The sequence below is a fragment of the Mytilus trossulus genome, chromosome 8, assembly GCF_036588685.1.
Source record: "Mytilus trossulus isolate FHL-02 chromosome 8, PNRI_Mtr1.1.1.hap1, whole genome shotgun sequence".
NCBI classification, from domain to species: domain Eukaryota; kingdom Metazoa; phylum Mollusca; class Bivalvia; order Mytilida; family Mytilidae; genus Mytilus; species Mytilus trossulus.
This window is the reverse complement of record NC_086380.1, coordinates 22,759,947-22,776,137: the sequence shown is the minus strand read 5'-3', so window position 1 is coordinate 22,776,137 and position 16,191 is coordinate 22,759,947. Positions and strand designations below refer to the sequence as shown.

General features: G+C 32.7%; 1 protein-coding gene across 5 annotated transcripts in view; it reads left to right on the top strand.

Moving 5' to 3' along the window:
* LOC134680707 (helicase domino-like) overlaps positions 1 to 16,191 on the top strand; it is a 67,304-nt gene that overhangs the window by 729 nt on the left and 50,384 nt on the right. Inside the window, exons 2-14 of one of the 5 annotated variants that reach the window (XM_063539898.1) lie at positions 2,363 to 2,455; positions 3,164 to 3,816; positions 4,654 to 4,753; positions 7,202 to 7,379; positions 8,225 to 8,351; positions 8,881 to 9,066; positions 9,419 to 9,559; positions 10,878 to 11,061; positions 12,547 to 12,617; positions 13,605 to 13,742; positions 14,255 to 14,516; positions 15,138 to 15,229; positions 15,646 to 15,744. In XM_063539898.1, the coding sequence (XP_063395968.1) occupies positions 2,374 to 2,455; positions 3,164 to 3,816; positions 4,654 to 4,753; positions 7,202 to 7,379; positions 8,225 to 8,351; positions 8,881 to 9,066; positions 9,419 to 9,559; positions 10,878 to 11,061; positions 12,547 to 12,617; positions 13,605 to 13,742; positions 14,255 to 14,516; positions 15,138 to 15,229; positions 15,646 to 15,744 (2,313 nt within the window). In that variant the 5' untranslated portion in view covers positions 2,363 to 2,373. Of the gene's footprint in view, positions 1 to 2,362; positions 2,456 to 3,163; positions 3,817 to 4,653; positions 4,754 to 7,201; positions 7,380 to 8,224; positions 8,425 to 8,880; positions 9,067 to 9,418; positions 9,560 to 10,877; positions 11,062 to 12,546; positions 12,618 to 13,604; positions 13,743 to 14,251; positions 14,517 to 15,137; positions 15,230 to 15,645; positions 15,745 to 16,191 lie in introns of those variants that run through there. The other 4 variants (XM_063539900.1, XM_063539899.1, XM_063539897.1 and 1 more) reach the window with 4 other exon arrangements.

Here is a 16,191-nt window from a genome sequence, read left to right as displayed (position 1 = left end):
TACAAAACAAAAGTTACATTATAAATATTTTCAGACCTCTGATGCTAAATTTGGTGGTACGATCCAGAGGACTGCCACTTTTTGTGAACTCTGCGTACAACAACAGTGAAAGCCATGCTTGCTATGAAGAGGGTGGTAAAAGGGGGGGGGACTGAACACGGAAACGTGTGAAATAAAAATCGCCAAAATGTAGCACGAGAAATAGAATCAAATTATCAAGGAAAAAAGTACCAAAAGTTATTACTTACAGATCATGTACAAGTAGCCCTTATTTAATGGATGGAAGACCTTGTGATTACCTTTTATTGTGTGCTACTTGCATCTGATTTGAATCCATAGTAATTTGATGGACTTTATTAAATAGCATACATATACAATAGAAAGTAGAATCGTAACAATATACATCAACTTCGAATTAGTTCAAATTTCCTTTTTAAACAAATGCAGAACAATGGAAGCATGAGAAATTAAGAGCACTGACACGGAAAATAAAATAAGGGGAAACACAAAGCACGCACTTCAAACCAAACTCGAGAAATAAAACATGGAAACACGTGAAATAAAAAGGCAGAAAACGTTGCACGAAAATAACCTTTAACCACCCTCTATGAAGTAACATCTAGTGGCTAATATTTCATGCATATTCATTAGGAGACAAACACATATTAATATATATATAAATGATCGTTTGTTGCAGTATCTGAAACTTGATATCAGACAAAACGGTTTTAAGGATTCATATGAACATGGTAAAAAAGTACAATTGCTGAAATAATGGGTTGATCAGAGTGGCCTCTAATCAGAAAAAAAGTTGAAGCCTTATTTTTTCTAGAACTCAAAACACATTCAAATCTTTTAAGAATCAATAGACCAAGCTGCATGCCCCTGTTGATAGTTCAAAGATTCTTTAATATGCAAAAGAAATTTTTGACCAGATTTTCGATTCAATGATTTAATGATTTACGACAGGGGACTGCCAAAGAGTATCCTTATGTTAAGTTAACATAAAAACACTTTGATGAAATGTTTTCAAATTTGGATAATTGTTCCCTGTGACAAAATGTCAATGTAAAACTTAATTTTTACAATTTTAGCTTTTCTTGTTTTTGTTGAGTTACAAAAAAATGTATAGCAGACTAAGCCCTTTCTCAAGAATTCAATATTTGATGAATAGCTCTTGAATTCTTTATGAGGGAAAATAATTCAATTTTTAAAAGATGGAATACTTTTGGTGAATGGTTTGTTTGTTATTCTGTATTAATCTTATTTTCTGAATGCCTTTAACTTTGAGGCCAAAAAAATTATATGTCTGTTTCCTGACCGAACCTGACTCAAACTTTTGATTCAATTCCAGAAAAAAATTGTTTCCTGTCCGGAAAAAGGTAATTTCTGGTCTAATCCAGATCCGTACAGTATTTTACTATGCCCAAACAATCTAGATGGCAGCTCCCAGCAGACATGTGCTACAATTAAGGTTTATAAATGTTGGCAGTGGGAGGATAGGTCAATTAAAGCTTCTTTAAAGACATTAAATCATTTTGGGGCAGAGTTCACGAAAACTTTGTTTGACCCATCGGTCATGGGATGGACAAAGCCAGATTATTTGTCAGTCCTACAAAATTTTAGCCAGTCCTAAAAAATCTGTCAATTTGATCCTAAAATAAAAATAATAACGTATTTTATCCAAAAATAACTTTATTATTATAAGTTTTATTTCACAGCCACGGAAAAATTAACAATGAAGGACGAGTTTTGATCTTTTGATTATTCTTAATTAAAATCATTTTCTCAGTATTTGTTATCTCCATCTACGATTACAATCGCTGATTGTTTGCCATGAACAAATTTAGTAAGCCACGTGTAGATCGGCACTTTGGTTTCCTTAGGTTTCAGTTTGTTTATAACAGGAAACCAGTACCGGAAATCAGCAGCAGGTACATCTGAAGACTGATGTAAACACATATTGGAATTAGTTGTAACTAATTACTGACAAAAAATGCACTGCAACGTCTGTTTTTTCATCAGTCATCAGGACTGTCACTAGCTTTCAAAATACTGGTCCGAGCCTCATTTTGACCAATAGGACTGACCATTTTCTCGAACTCTGTTGGGGTACAGGACCCTAACCAAACATGACTTTTATCCGACTGCAAATCTGACTGAGTGCAAAAAAAAAAATGAAATCCCAACCTACTGACTCTGATTTTTTTGCCTTGGAAGCAGGAAACACATATTATTTTTTTTGGCCCAAATTTAAGTTTTGGCCATATTTCAAATGCAGTCCTTATCAGAACATGTCCTGTTATATAGAATATATTCAGTCCTGCTGATTTTTGTTAATCCAATGTATCTTATCTTGTAGGGAAGTAGAGGATGCACCAGGATGGCACAGATAAATCTGAAATACAGCAGCCTGGAGTTGACATTCTAACTGGCATTCCAATCACTGCCCAAGGTAAATGAGTGTTACTGTCGATTGCATTGAGTGTGAAGAAAAAGGTTATATCTTCGGTTAGCTTGCTAGCTGAACCGTGAAGTCGATGTTAGGTACATCAAAATTTAAGGTATACTACCCTTTTTTCAAAGTAGCCTGTCCTTCAAACAGATATCTTAGATTGGTTATCTGCCAGACTAGTCTTTTCTTAAAGGAGGGTAAATTACTTAACCTGGCTAGAAAGCAAGCTAACCAAAGCTTTACACTCCAGGGTTTGGGCAAACTAAAATATTATTTAAGTGTGGCCTAGCATGACAAGTTTATAGATCAAGTTAGCATTTTGTTCCTGTACATTGAATATTTAACCAGTAAAGGGGCAATCTTTTGGAATTTTGAATGCTTATTTTGATTCTTGATTGGTGTACCTGCTAGTCGTCATAGAAGTCAAAATGCCTAGTTGTATACTACTGTGGTTTGATGAGCAAAAACTTCCTACAGATGTATTTTCATGAACAAATGGTGAAATTATATCTGACTTCAATAACATAATTAACAAAAAATTACCTTTGTTATATTTTTTGTCAAAATCATACATACAAGTCTCATATTTAATTATTGATATAGAAATTTGCTTGAAAAACAAAAAAATACTGCTTGTACACTGAAATAACCTGCAGTTGAATTTTGGAAATGTTCATATATATTAAATGAGCTTTTATTTTTCTTCAGCATTATGTCGACAGTTAATTCAAGGATCACCAGCCAACACAGCTCCAGGCACACCTGTCTATGGTCTGACTTCAGGGATCCCATCGACTGTGCCTCGGACAGTTAAACAAGAGTTACCAAGTAGACAGTCAGGAGGTGGTACCGTACATCATCATGGTCCTATACCACCACGGACAGGGTCAGGACCCTCGCATACCAACCTTACAAATAAAATGTCTAATCAACAAAAATCCAGCACTGGAGGACATTCTTCATCTGCCTTTGCTGCTGCTAATAAACTTTTGATGGAGACTAAATCTCACAGTGGACTAAGTTCCACATTCCCTAACCTAACAGCTCTAGCTAATCAGAGCTCGACCGGTCCCTCGCCAAAGAAAAAAATAAAAGTGGAAGAGAAACCTCCACCAACATCTGAAATAGCTAATTACAGGAAACTTGTTCATGATAACAAAATTAAAGAAATGTTAGAAATCAAAGAGAATTATATTGAAAATTTGTCTGAACTGTTTTTCCTGCAAAATGGGGGCAACATGATGGATTATTTTGTATGGACGAAAAGACCAACACCACAATTAGTCAATTTCTTGAAATCTTCAAACATTGATAGTGATGATGAAGAAGATCATGGTTTAGAAAGGAAAATTAATAATGAGGTATGGATGTTAATAATTGTTCAATTGAATTTTGCTCAGATTTTATGAGACATCTTATTTTTGTAAAGAAATAAAAGATTTTTCCCGTGAAACCAAATCTTCCTTGTGTTGTTACGAAGCTTCTGAATAAAGGTTAAAAAGGGGATGAAGAAAATACAAGGTTTTCCTGATAAGAACCAATATTATTGATGTCATTGATCAGGCCATAATAAATAACAGGTTTGTTTGCCCAAACGCTACCTACCCAGAAAAAAGCTGCCTACTCAAATTCTTTTATTGTCCTGATTTGAAGAAGTTTTTTTTTAATCAAATATGCATGAAGACTAATAAACATCTGATACTTCAATTTCTTTTTTGGAAAAAAAAAAAGAAAATGCCTACCTACCTACCCACTATCTCAACCTTTGGGTAGGGTTTGGACAAACCAAAATATTTTTAAGTGTGGCCTCAATAAAAAAAAAGAAGCAACTGGGACTTTCGTACATTTATTTAAATTTTCACTTAAAAAAAATTATGAAATATTGAACTGCAAGATAAATACTGTGGATTCATTATTAATCGTTGGATACCAATTTTCGTGGGTTTCGTGGGTATGGGTCAACCACGAAATCAAATGTTCAACGAAATACATATTTATAATAGGCTTAATAAACAGAAATTGTCAAAACCACGAAATCAAATATCCACGAATATGCAAGTTTTCAGCAATCCTCGAAAATTGATACCCACGAAAATAAATGAATCCACAGTATAAGATGTTTTATGTTGACTTTTCACCACAAAAATATTTTGATGAAAGTTAAATAACGACAAAACAATGTTGTCTTTTTTTTTCAGGTGAAGGTTTTAACATGCAGTGGAAGTAATGTTCCTATTGCCACTCCAGTGGCAATATCAACCACACTACCACCATCTGTGGCAGCTCTCAACCAGCAGGGTAGGTTATAAAGGGCAGCATGCTGTAGCCTATTTATTTCAAATATCAAAATAAAAAAGTACTGTAATTTGGTTTATCAATCCAGTACTTCATACTTCAGTTAAAGATGTGAATATGACTGCATGCTTGTAGTTTACAAATAATAATATAGATTTGCTATCCAATTGTATACACAATGCATAGTTCAGCACATTTATGCTCGGAAAAGAATATAATTCATGTAATTTAAAACTTGATTGTTAAACATGGATATAACCCATTTATAAATGTAAGTGTCAACATGCTTTCCTGAATTTCCATTCATCAGAAATGCTGAACTCAATCTGTGAGCCAATGTACGGACTCCACAAAGGAATATTAAAACTTGCCAGTAAAAAAAATGAATTCCAGGGCCAAAAAATTGAACAAAAGTAAACATAACACAACATTGAAAACCAAAGACACCAATAGGAACCCGATCAAAACATGCGGTTATTAAAGTCATGAAATGTTAATTGTTATGAAGTTCTATATTATATATATCTACAGTGTATGATTACATGTAATTAAGTTAGTAGTTAGTCTTGCATGTAATGACTGTTTTTAGTTATTTAATCTTTCCAATTATTTTATGCATTTTATTTTAAGTTAACAGAAGTATGATCTGGATGTTATGAAAAACTGGTCTCTATATTGGCTGTTTTTTTTACTCAATTTTTAAGGAACACAGATTTTAGTAGCCTTCAAATAAAAGAAATTAAACACTTGAATATTGAAATTACTGCACATGCACAAATGCATATTTGCTTGCTTATCCAATGCAATAAAGGTCTAGACTGTTATAAAGAAAACCTTTGAGGAAACAACAATTATCAATATTTAACTGATTCAAGACGGTCAAAATTTTTGACTTATCCAAATGTTGAAAATTGTTGTTAAAATCCAAAATGGAAGTTTTAGTCGAGCTAATATTTAAATCTAGTTTTATTTATAGCCTGTTTAAATTGATTGTCACGAGTTTTAAGGCTTAATTTTTTATTCCATAAAACTAAAATTGGTCTTGATAGTTATAAAAAAATACCTTGAAAAATTGACTGATTATTTTCAGCAAAAGTTGTGTGTACACACTTGACCAGATAACGTTTTTGACCCTAATGCCCTTAAAACCATTAGAAACAAAATTTGAAATGTTACTGAGTGGGTTATATTAAAATCCTAAATAATGAATAGAAGATAAATCTAAATGTGTACATTGGTAGGTATAAATAGATGTTGTGGTTTTTGTGTGCTTGGCTGAATGTGACTACACTGCTTTTTAGGTCTTTTAGTAGCTTTTATGTTTAAAGCTCATTTTCCTTTCATCCTGTTTTGATTGATTTTCATCTGACAATTGTAAATAATTCAGTGTTGGGGTTTGCTCCATATATGGCCATCTAAATTTCCTACTGATATTTAACCGTGCTGTCCATCTTTTTACTTTTCATAACTTCAAATTTATTTTACAGGCCAGATCTATATTATTTTCTGTTCATATTTTGGTTGAAAGGCTGTCATATTTTCAGGTTATACAAAGATTTATAAGAGTCCCAGTTTACTTTCATGTTAGATAAAAAGTTCAGATGTTAATTGCAAAGTTGATTTATTTGAAACAGAGTTATCTCTCGTCTCTAGATAACATATACAAACGCATATTTCTGAAAATGGCACAAAAGTAAGTTCTAAAATGACTTCTAGGACAAACCCCAATGCTATAATTATTTATCAGAAATGAGATGCAAGGGAAAGCCCATTGCTATGATAATTTAACAGGTTTTGAGGTAAAACGCCAAGGAGGTAGACATGGGATGGTGTTTGGTCATGCTCTACCTATTACGCCACATTCCTCCCCACCTGTCGGCACTGAGTCGTTAGTCACAAGCAGCATTCCTCAACCACAACTGTCATATTTGACAACACAGTCACCAATAGCTGTTCCTCTGTCAGTCATTCAGCCAGGTACACAATTACTGTCTTGCTGTAGGTTGTCGAGGGAAATATGTTAATTACTAAACATGGTTGAATTAAGAGATCATCTAACCTTGAACTTTTCTCATCAAAATGATAAAATCAAAACTCCTTTGAGAAAAAAACAATTGACACTTTTACTTCTAAAGCCTTATAAAATAACTTGCTTTGAAATCAAAACTAGTCAAGTTTTTTGGTAAGAACAGTTAAATATAACCTTTTAAATTCAGGATTGTTTTACTTCAATAGAAAAAAATCAAATTGTTAAACAAAGCCTCTTGAAATCAAAATTTTGTAAACGGCTGTTTGGCAATTTAAATAATAATATATAAACTGAATTTGTTTGAAAATTCAGTGTTTTATACACATCAGTTAACTTAAAATATTCATTACATGTAACACTATATACTTGATGTAGTATAGAATGATAAATGATTTGAATACAGATAATTATTCTATTGATAGAGATGGCACAGTCAGCCATGTCTCCTCCACTAACAGTTTCCAGTTCTTTGACGACAATTGTAACACCAGCTGTGACCATGCCACAACTACAGAGTCAGCTGACCAAGACCGTTACAGATATCAAACCACTCAGTGTTATCACTTCTATAATAACAAAGTCTGCAAGTTCCCCTGCATTGTAAGTTATCAATATCACTTAAAATTCAACATGAATTTTGCTATTTATGCACACACAAGTCTTTGTTATAAAAAATGAGGTACAAAAACTTAAATTTACATGTTCTCAGTAATTGTATTCACTGTGAACTAAGAAAAACTATTTTATGCAATAGATAAACCCAAAAAAACCAATTATAAGATACAAGCCAAAATTTATTTTAAGATTGCATCCCAGTGATTGCAATTCTTTTGTTATTTTGGCAACATTAATTTGTAGTCTTGCTTCCATACCTGGTCTTACCTGTGACAGGTGTGGCAATGATAACTGCTACATAATTATATTAAACCATGGCCTGTGTAATCTAGACTTTTTTAAACAAAATATTAAAATAGAAACAATTACAGTACTCAGTAGACCTAGTCCTGAAATAATTACATTAATAAGGTTTTCTAAAAAGATGGAGATAACACCAAAAGGACCATAATGCACTGACCAGTCCTATAAAAAAACAGCATAGCCAAATATGTAAACAAAAGGTGACAAACTTTCAAGAAATAACCAATACGGAGCAACATGAAGATGGTTAAATCAGTAATTAAAACTTGATTCATTCTATGGATTCTTCATCAAAACAGGGTAAATGGTTGTTTTGGCCCAAGTAAATTAAAAATTTTGCTTTTCTCATTATTGCCTGAAGATATTGTCAAGGCAACTTTCATTAGTAAAAGACAAGACATTTTAAGAATAGAGAGGTTGAACTGGTATGTTATTTTGTTTTTGTTTATCTAACTGACTTGCATGAAGTGCAGTTGGGGGACCCTTAATCACAACTAACTAACAAACAATTAAACATCAAATTGTAGATCCACTATGGTGAAAAGCCACAAGTCACCACCAGTTTCTCCACTGACCACTACTCCTAGACCATCACAGATATCCTCTGTATATGATGTAGGCTCACAAGAGGCTATTGTAGAGAGAGCTAAACAGGTGCGTCAATATTACTGTTTGATTAGTATATGATGTAGGCTCACAAGAGGCTATTGTAGAGAGAGCTAAACAGGTGCGTCAATATTACTGTTTGATTTGTATATGATGTAGGCTCACAAGAGGTTATTGTAGAGAAAACAGAACAGGTTTGGCAATATAAATGTTTTAAGAAAAATTATAACTTATAGAAAGGACATTTGAAAATTTGCAAATATTTCATAAACTTTGGACCAGAATAATTAAATCATCATAAATATAAGCCAAAATTCATAGCAAGACTGCATCCAAGTGATGTAATTCTTCCATCATTTTGGCAATATTAATTTGCAGTTTTGCTTCCATATCTGGTCTCACTCATATCAGGTGTGGCAATGATAACTGCTACATAGTTTATCTTTATCTGATTGTAATGGAAAATCTTAGACTCGATAGTATGTTTTGTTGAAAGCACTATTTCTAGAATAATTTTCAAAATGAAGTATTTTGTATGTTAGAAACCATGACATAATTGTCTCTTTTAAAAATTCAGGAGGCTCAAGTAATGCAGAGAGTTGCAGAATTAAGAAAAGATGGATTGTGGTCCTCAAGAAGGTTACCAAAAGTTCATGAACCTCCAAGGTGTAAAGGTCATTGGGATTACCTACTGGAAGAAATGCAGTGGTTAGCTGCAGATTTCCAGCAAGAGAGGAAATGGAAAAAAGTGGCAGCTAGAAAGGTGTGTATTGCTTATCTGTTTTCATTACTGTCTTTATAGGTGTACTTAACACATTTTGGGATGCCATATAACAATAAGTTCTTAACTGAACTTTAATTGGTAGAACTTGCACATAATTCTTTTCTTAATATTAATTATATTATGCCATCTTTATAACATGACAATAATTCAAATCTGCCTGTAAGCCGGGTTATAGCTTTGGGTTTAAGCTAGTTATTTGGTGGTATCAACTTATAAATCAGTTCTTTGAATAATTTTGAAATGTTTTTTTTTTCCCTTCAATTTTTAAATGACAATGTAGAGTTCATAAAATATACAAATATCAATGTTGCATGGATTTATGTTCTTTCAGATTGCTAAAATGGTAACCAAACATTTCCTAGAGATGGAGCAGAGAGAACAAAAAGCAGAGGAAGAAGAAGGAAAGAAATTAAAGAAAATAGCCAGTCAGATTGCTAAATGTGTTAAAGAATTTTGGTCCAACATTGAAAAGGTAATAACCTATCACCTGTGTTATTGTCGAGCCTTCGACTTTAGTCAAAAATGCATGACTAAGTGATCCTACATTCCGTCGGCGTCGGCGGCGTCAACAAATATTCACTCTGTGGTTAAAGTTTTTGAAATTTTAATAACTTTCTTAAACTATACTGGATTTCTACCAAACTTGGACAGAAGCTTGTTTATGATCATAAGATAGTATCCAGAAGTAAATTTTGTAAAAATAAAATTCCATTTTTTCTGTATTTTACTATAAATGGACTTAGTTTTTTCTGCGGGGAAACAAAACATTCACTCTGTGGTTAAAGTTTTTAGAATTTTAATAACTTTCTTAAACTATCCTGGGTTTGTACCAAACTTGGACAGAAGCTTGTTTATGATCATAAGATAGTATCCAGAAGTAAATTTTGTATATAAATAAATCCATTTTTTCCATATTTTACTTTTAAATGGACTTAGGTTTTCTGCGGGGAAACATTACATTCACTCTGTGGTTAAAGTTTATAAAATTTTAATAACTTTCTTAAACTATCCTGGGTTTGTACCAAACTTGGACAGAAGCTTATTTATGATCATAAGATTGTATCCAGAAGTAAAGTTTGTAAAAAAATTACTCCGTTTTTTCTGTAATTTACTTTTAAATGGACTTAGATTTTCTTACAATCATAAAATAGTAACAAGAGGAATATTTTGATAGATTTTTTCTTCATTGTTGTTGAGCCTGCGATTTACAGCAAAAATAGGCGAGACACTGGGTTCTGCAGAACCCTTACAAATTTTACCTTATAGCGGATTATTTTCGCGGGTGTAAAATTTCGCGATTTTCATTGAATAGGGTATACGAAAAATTTTGGCGGTTATTATTTTGGCGGATTCTACACTTTTAACATTACCTTTGCATGTACACTTTTAAATTGGCGGAATTTATTTTGGCGATTTTGTTCTATCCGCGAAAATTTACACCCCGCGAAAATAACCCGCTATACGGTATATTTCTCCACTAGTGTGTAAGGTTTTATGTTTTGATCCATGGCCACTTTAAAAATGACATTTGCTGCTTCACTGCTAAGCATCAGCTTTTAACAAGTATATAAAAATTTCAAAAATTTTGAACCAACAGTTTTGTCAGAAAAATTACACTGGTTATATAGCAGTTTGACAAACAACAATTTTGATCATCGAAAAGCTTAATATTCCCCTTTACATCACAGCATAACTAAAACGTTTTAGCTGATTTTACAGAGTTTTCTCCCTGTTGTGTTAGGTACCAACTTAAAAGACAAAAGTATACTGATCTTGAATGTATTTGACAGGTTGTGCAATATAAACAACAGAGTCGCTTGGAAGAAAAAAGAAAGAAAGCTTTAGATATCCACTTAAACTTCATAGTGGATCAAACAGAAAAATATTCCACCTGGCTGACTGAAGGATTGAAACAAGGCAGTTCAGTGGGCTCAACAGCAGGTTCTGTGGGCTCTCTTAGTGAAGCAGGAGATGGTTAGTATTACATCTAAAGATAAGGAGATGTGGTAGGATTGCGAATGTGACAATGGAGACCAAATAATTGTCAGTATTACATATAAAAATAAGTAGATGTGGTATGAGTGCCTATGAGACAATGCATCTGAGACCAAAAGAAGTGGGTGTAAGCAGTTGCAGCAAATTGCCTGGATTTGTAGGTAAAGGTAAAATGTTTGGTTATCTAAGGCTAGTATACACATTATTTTAATAAATTGAGATTATAAGGCGAAATATTGGTAAATGTTTCGTAAGAGAAGTCTCGTACATTAACCACTAACATCATCCATCAGATGCAGTATACTGTATCAGATCAGCAATGTTAGTTACATTTATCATATATTTAGTACTAAATCTAATAAAGGTTCTTTTTTCCAGTCTGTATCGCATACCCCGTATCGCATACCTTTTTTTTTTTTTTATAACTAAAGTCAGTTTTTTAGGTGGTTTTTTTTGCTTAAATTTTTTTTCTTCTAAAAATAGGTAATTTTTTAGAATGACGTCATTGTTTGGTATTTAACGTCAGGTACATCAAGTTTTCATATTGTATGTGACGTCACGAACATCAAGTTTTTACAACATATTTTTTGGCACACTCAATGCAACTATAAAAAATACAAAACACTTAAATATATACAATAATAAACAAAATATTTTCAAAACAACAGATTGTAAGGTAACCTAGGTGCTTCGTATAAATAATTGAGCAGTTATTTTAAAGCTTTGAAACAAGACAAAAGCAGAACTGAAGGTAATCCAGTGCTATGGATCAGAAAACAGTTCATATACTATAATACTCTTCTGTTGAAATATATGATAAAGAGTATAATACATGGCAAAATCCGTATCACATGCCGTATCACCCTCAACCAATATCATCCCTCGGGCGGATATTGATGTCTCGGGATGATACGACATATGATACAGATTTTGCCATGTTTTTTTCTTTATTTATTATTACAGCAAAATACATTGAGTGTAGGTAATGGTAATATTTGTAGCTATCAACAAGCTAGCTGAACATTGAAATCAATATTAGAGTATACTACCCTCCTTACAGAGTATTTTTATTTTACAAACAGATAGATTAATCTTAAAGACTAGTCTACTCTTCTCTAAGGAGGATAGTATATCTAACATATTAATGGCTTAATTGTTCAGTAAGCTAGCAAGCTAACTAAATATATTACCTTTACCTACACATTCAAGGTTCTTTGCTTTAAAGGCAACCATGTGTTTACTATTGATTGAATTGCAACAGAAAACTTTCCGTAATCATTAAGTCTTCAAAATGAAAAACTTTGTGGAAAATTTAAATATTATCAATTAAGTGGGTATTCTTGACAAATCAAATTATGTGGTAAACTTTTTACTGATGTGAATGATACATGCATAGCTTGAATACAGAAGAATAATTTTTTGAAATCTTTGTGAGTGATGTTTAATATTTATTTATTATTACAGACGAGTTTAAACCAGAGGTTGAAGAATCAGATGATGAAGAAACAATAGAGAAAGAAGAAGAAATGGATGAGGTAACTATCTTTTTAACTTATCCCAGGCATAGATTACCTTAGCCGTATTTGGCACAACTGTTTGGAATTTTGAATCTTCAATGCTCTGCAACTTCGTACTTGTTTGGCTTCATAAATATTTTGAAATGAGCATCACTGATGAGTCTTATGTAGACGAAACGCGCATCTGGCGTACTAAATTATAATCCTGGTACCTTTGATAACTATTAACTGATGTAGCAATTTATATAATGTACAAACAATCATTACCATATCATATTCAACATAAGGGAATGTCTGGCAGGGTAAACAAGAATAGAAGTAAGATTTTATATGCTATTTCTGATGGATTTTTTTCCAGTTTGTTTTTTAATGCAATAATAATTGTGTAATCTTAAATTTGTCTTTTTGCATAAGTTGTTTGCTTTCACAGAAAATAAAACTTAGTACATTTTTTTTCCCTGTATTGTCATTCTATAATGTTAAAAAACAGAGTCTTATATGGAGTCAAGAGTCACCAGATGTGTAGATGGTTGCCACTTTGGTGCTAGTGATTTCCTACAATAAATCATGGCTTTATGCACTGAGTTCTTGCTTTATCAGAGATACTTGGTTACCTTAGCTTGGGACAGTACCTTTATCTAAAATTGTAAAATAGTAAAATTCTATAATCCTATCGGGAGTTATGACTATTTAATTGATAGAATTATGTGAATGACTCATCTGTACACTTTCATGCAGACATGCTCATTATTACTCAACTATTATATCATGTTGTAAAAGAGAAATGGACATATATACCTATTCTTTCAAAGAGTTTTATGCCTTATTGCTCAGAGGCCGGCTAAAGCTGCCTCTGCGTGTGGGATTTTCTTAAGTTGAAGCAGTTACTGCTCTTTGGTTGTGATGTTGTCTTTTTGAAACATTCCCCTTTCCATTGTCAATTTATAATTAAAGTGTATTAATATTGCACTAGAGAGTGTTCTATACTGTATTTTGTTATTTCAGTCATCAACAAAAGATGAGCTTGAAGCATTACAGAAAGAAAGTGAAGTACCCTTAGAAGATCTGTTAAAAACTTTGCCATCAGACATTTTGGAAAAACCAGCAAGTTTACCTGATGAAGATGAGTTGGATGAGCCTGAGGCAAGTTAAATTAATTATGTTGGTTTTGTACAAAAACAGATAATCTCTTTATGAAATATATTACTGCTGATTATCAAGCAGTCGACACATCAAACAGTCTTGGCATGCATCAATATGAAAGGCTAGCATAAGCACTATTGACATTTTAAGTTAAAAAAAAAATTAGTACCAAGGATGTGTATTATTATAAAGATAACAGAAGGAAAAAAAATGATGTTATATGATTGCCAATGATGCAACTCTCCACAAGACATCAAATGACACAGAAATTGACAAGTCTAGGTAAACTATAGCCTTCAACATTGAGCAAATCCTATACTGCATAGTTGGCTATAAAAGGCCCTGAAATCACAAATGCAAAACAATTCAAATGAGAAAACTAATGGCCTAATCCATGCACAAAAAAAAGAATGAATAAAAAACAAATATGTAACACAGCAGCCACAAGTGACAACCTAGGTAGTGCAAGTTGCAATTTGAAACATCATTAAATGGATTTTTGTTTCTAGCAGGATGATGGTAAAGATGAAGAGTTTACAGGAAAGGAAGAAGATGAGGCAGACAAGGAAGAAACAATAGCTGAACAAGAGAAACATGAGAAAAAAACAGACTATAGTAATGAATTAAAAGATCTTGAGGATGAGGGTGATTTACCTATGGACGAGTTGTATAAGAAGTATGCTGCTGCTTATGATAGCGACTTTGAGTATGATGAACCAAGTGATGAGGAAGGAGATGATGAAACGGACGAAGAGGAAGAGGAGGAATCTGAAGGTAAAGAAAGGCAACAGTAGTATACTGACCAGTGTTTAAAAGCTGTAAATTGGTTGAGAGAAAACAAATTTGGAATACAAACCCAGGGCAAAAATGGAACCCTGAAGTGCAGCAAAAAACAAAACCTACATATGTAGAAACGAAGTATTTGATAACAAATGCCATATTCCTGACTTTGCAGAGCATTTGAACAAAAATATTTGATGCTATTAAATTTAGTTTTCATAAAAAAACCAATGCAGTTAATTTGATTTTTTTTCTGGTATCAATGTAATGATATGGTTAGCAAAATATTACTGTAAAACCTGACATAAGATTAATAATGGGTGCCTGGTACCTTTATAATGCTAACATATCTTAGAATTAACACTCATAATTATGGAGTCAAGAGTCACCAGATGTGTAGAAGGTTGCCACTTTGGTGCTAGTGATTTCCTATAATAAATCATGGCTTTATGCACTGAGTTCTTGCTTTATCAGAGATACTTGGTTACCGTAGCTTTGGACAGTTCAGCATTGAAAATATGTCACAAAATTGTTTTTATATAAAGTTACTATATCTATCATTTGTTTTTTGCTTCAAATCATGTGTGTAATAGAATTCTTGTCTTATTATTTCAGAAGAAGAGGAAGAGGAGGAGGAGGAAGAAGTTGATGTAGAAGAGGATGTTGGTTTAGAATCATTGATGGAACAAGATCAAGAACCAGTCAAGGTTAGATGGGAATAATGAATATTACATGATAGAATCATCCCTTTCTCACATTCATAATAGAAAAGTTTCTATAATGGGTACCAAGGAGGGGTAAAGCCAAAGGTCTATTTAAAACGCTTCATTGATCTCTTCAGTGATATTGAAGTGTCCTGTCATAGACAACAGTTACATCACTGATTCATAAAGTATTTATTTAGAATACTAGCAGTAAACTTTTCTAATTTTTATTTTTATAATTCTAAATGGATTAATTAATGGGGATATATTAAGAAATGCAAGTCTTGAAACTGGTTCCCAACTTTGCAATAATTAAATGATTTGTGCTAATAATTTCCTTTCTTTTGTTTATATCCAGTACAACACTGTTCCTTCAAAGAATATTGCATGTTTTATATATCACCATATGATTCTTTCAGGAAGAATTTGACCCAACTGGACCAGGCAAAGAGCTGACAGATATTGCTGCTGAAGCTGCCAGTCTACAACCTAAAGGCTACACATTAGACTCCACCAGTGTAAGATAATATTAATACTATTTTATAGCACTACCGTTGCTAGTGTCAGATTTATAGACATTTGACTCCATAAGTGTTAGGATAATCTTAACAATACTTTATGGCACTTCTATCTGTTTCGTCAGTTCATCCTTTGTTTGAATTGATTTGTACTAGTGCCACAGAACAATCGTCTTTCAATTGCTCTGAATGCTTTTGTTGTAGGGCATTCAAATCTCACGAAAGATATATTAACATAATTGCATATATATTTTCAATTGATGTGACCTTTATGTGAGTGTTCCAGGTATAGGGAAAGGGATATGAATGAAGGACACTATTCACGAATTAAACTGATCATCACGGACTTGATAATAAGTCACATGACTGACCCACATGACTTGTGATCACCTGATACATAAGGGGAAAAAATGGCAGTTTTATCTTTTCAAAACTAGTGTAGTTTAT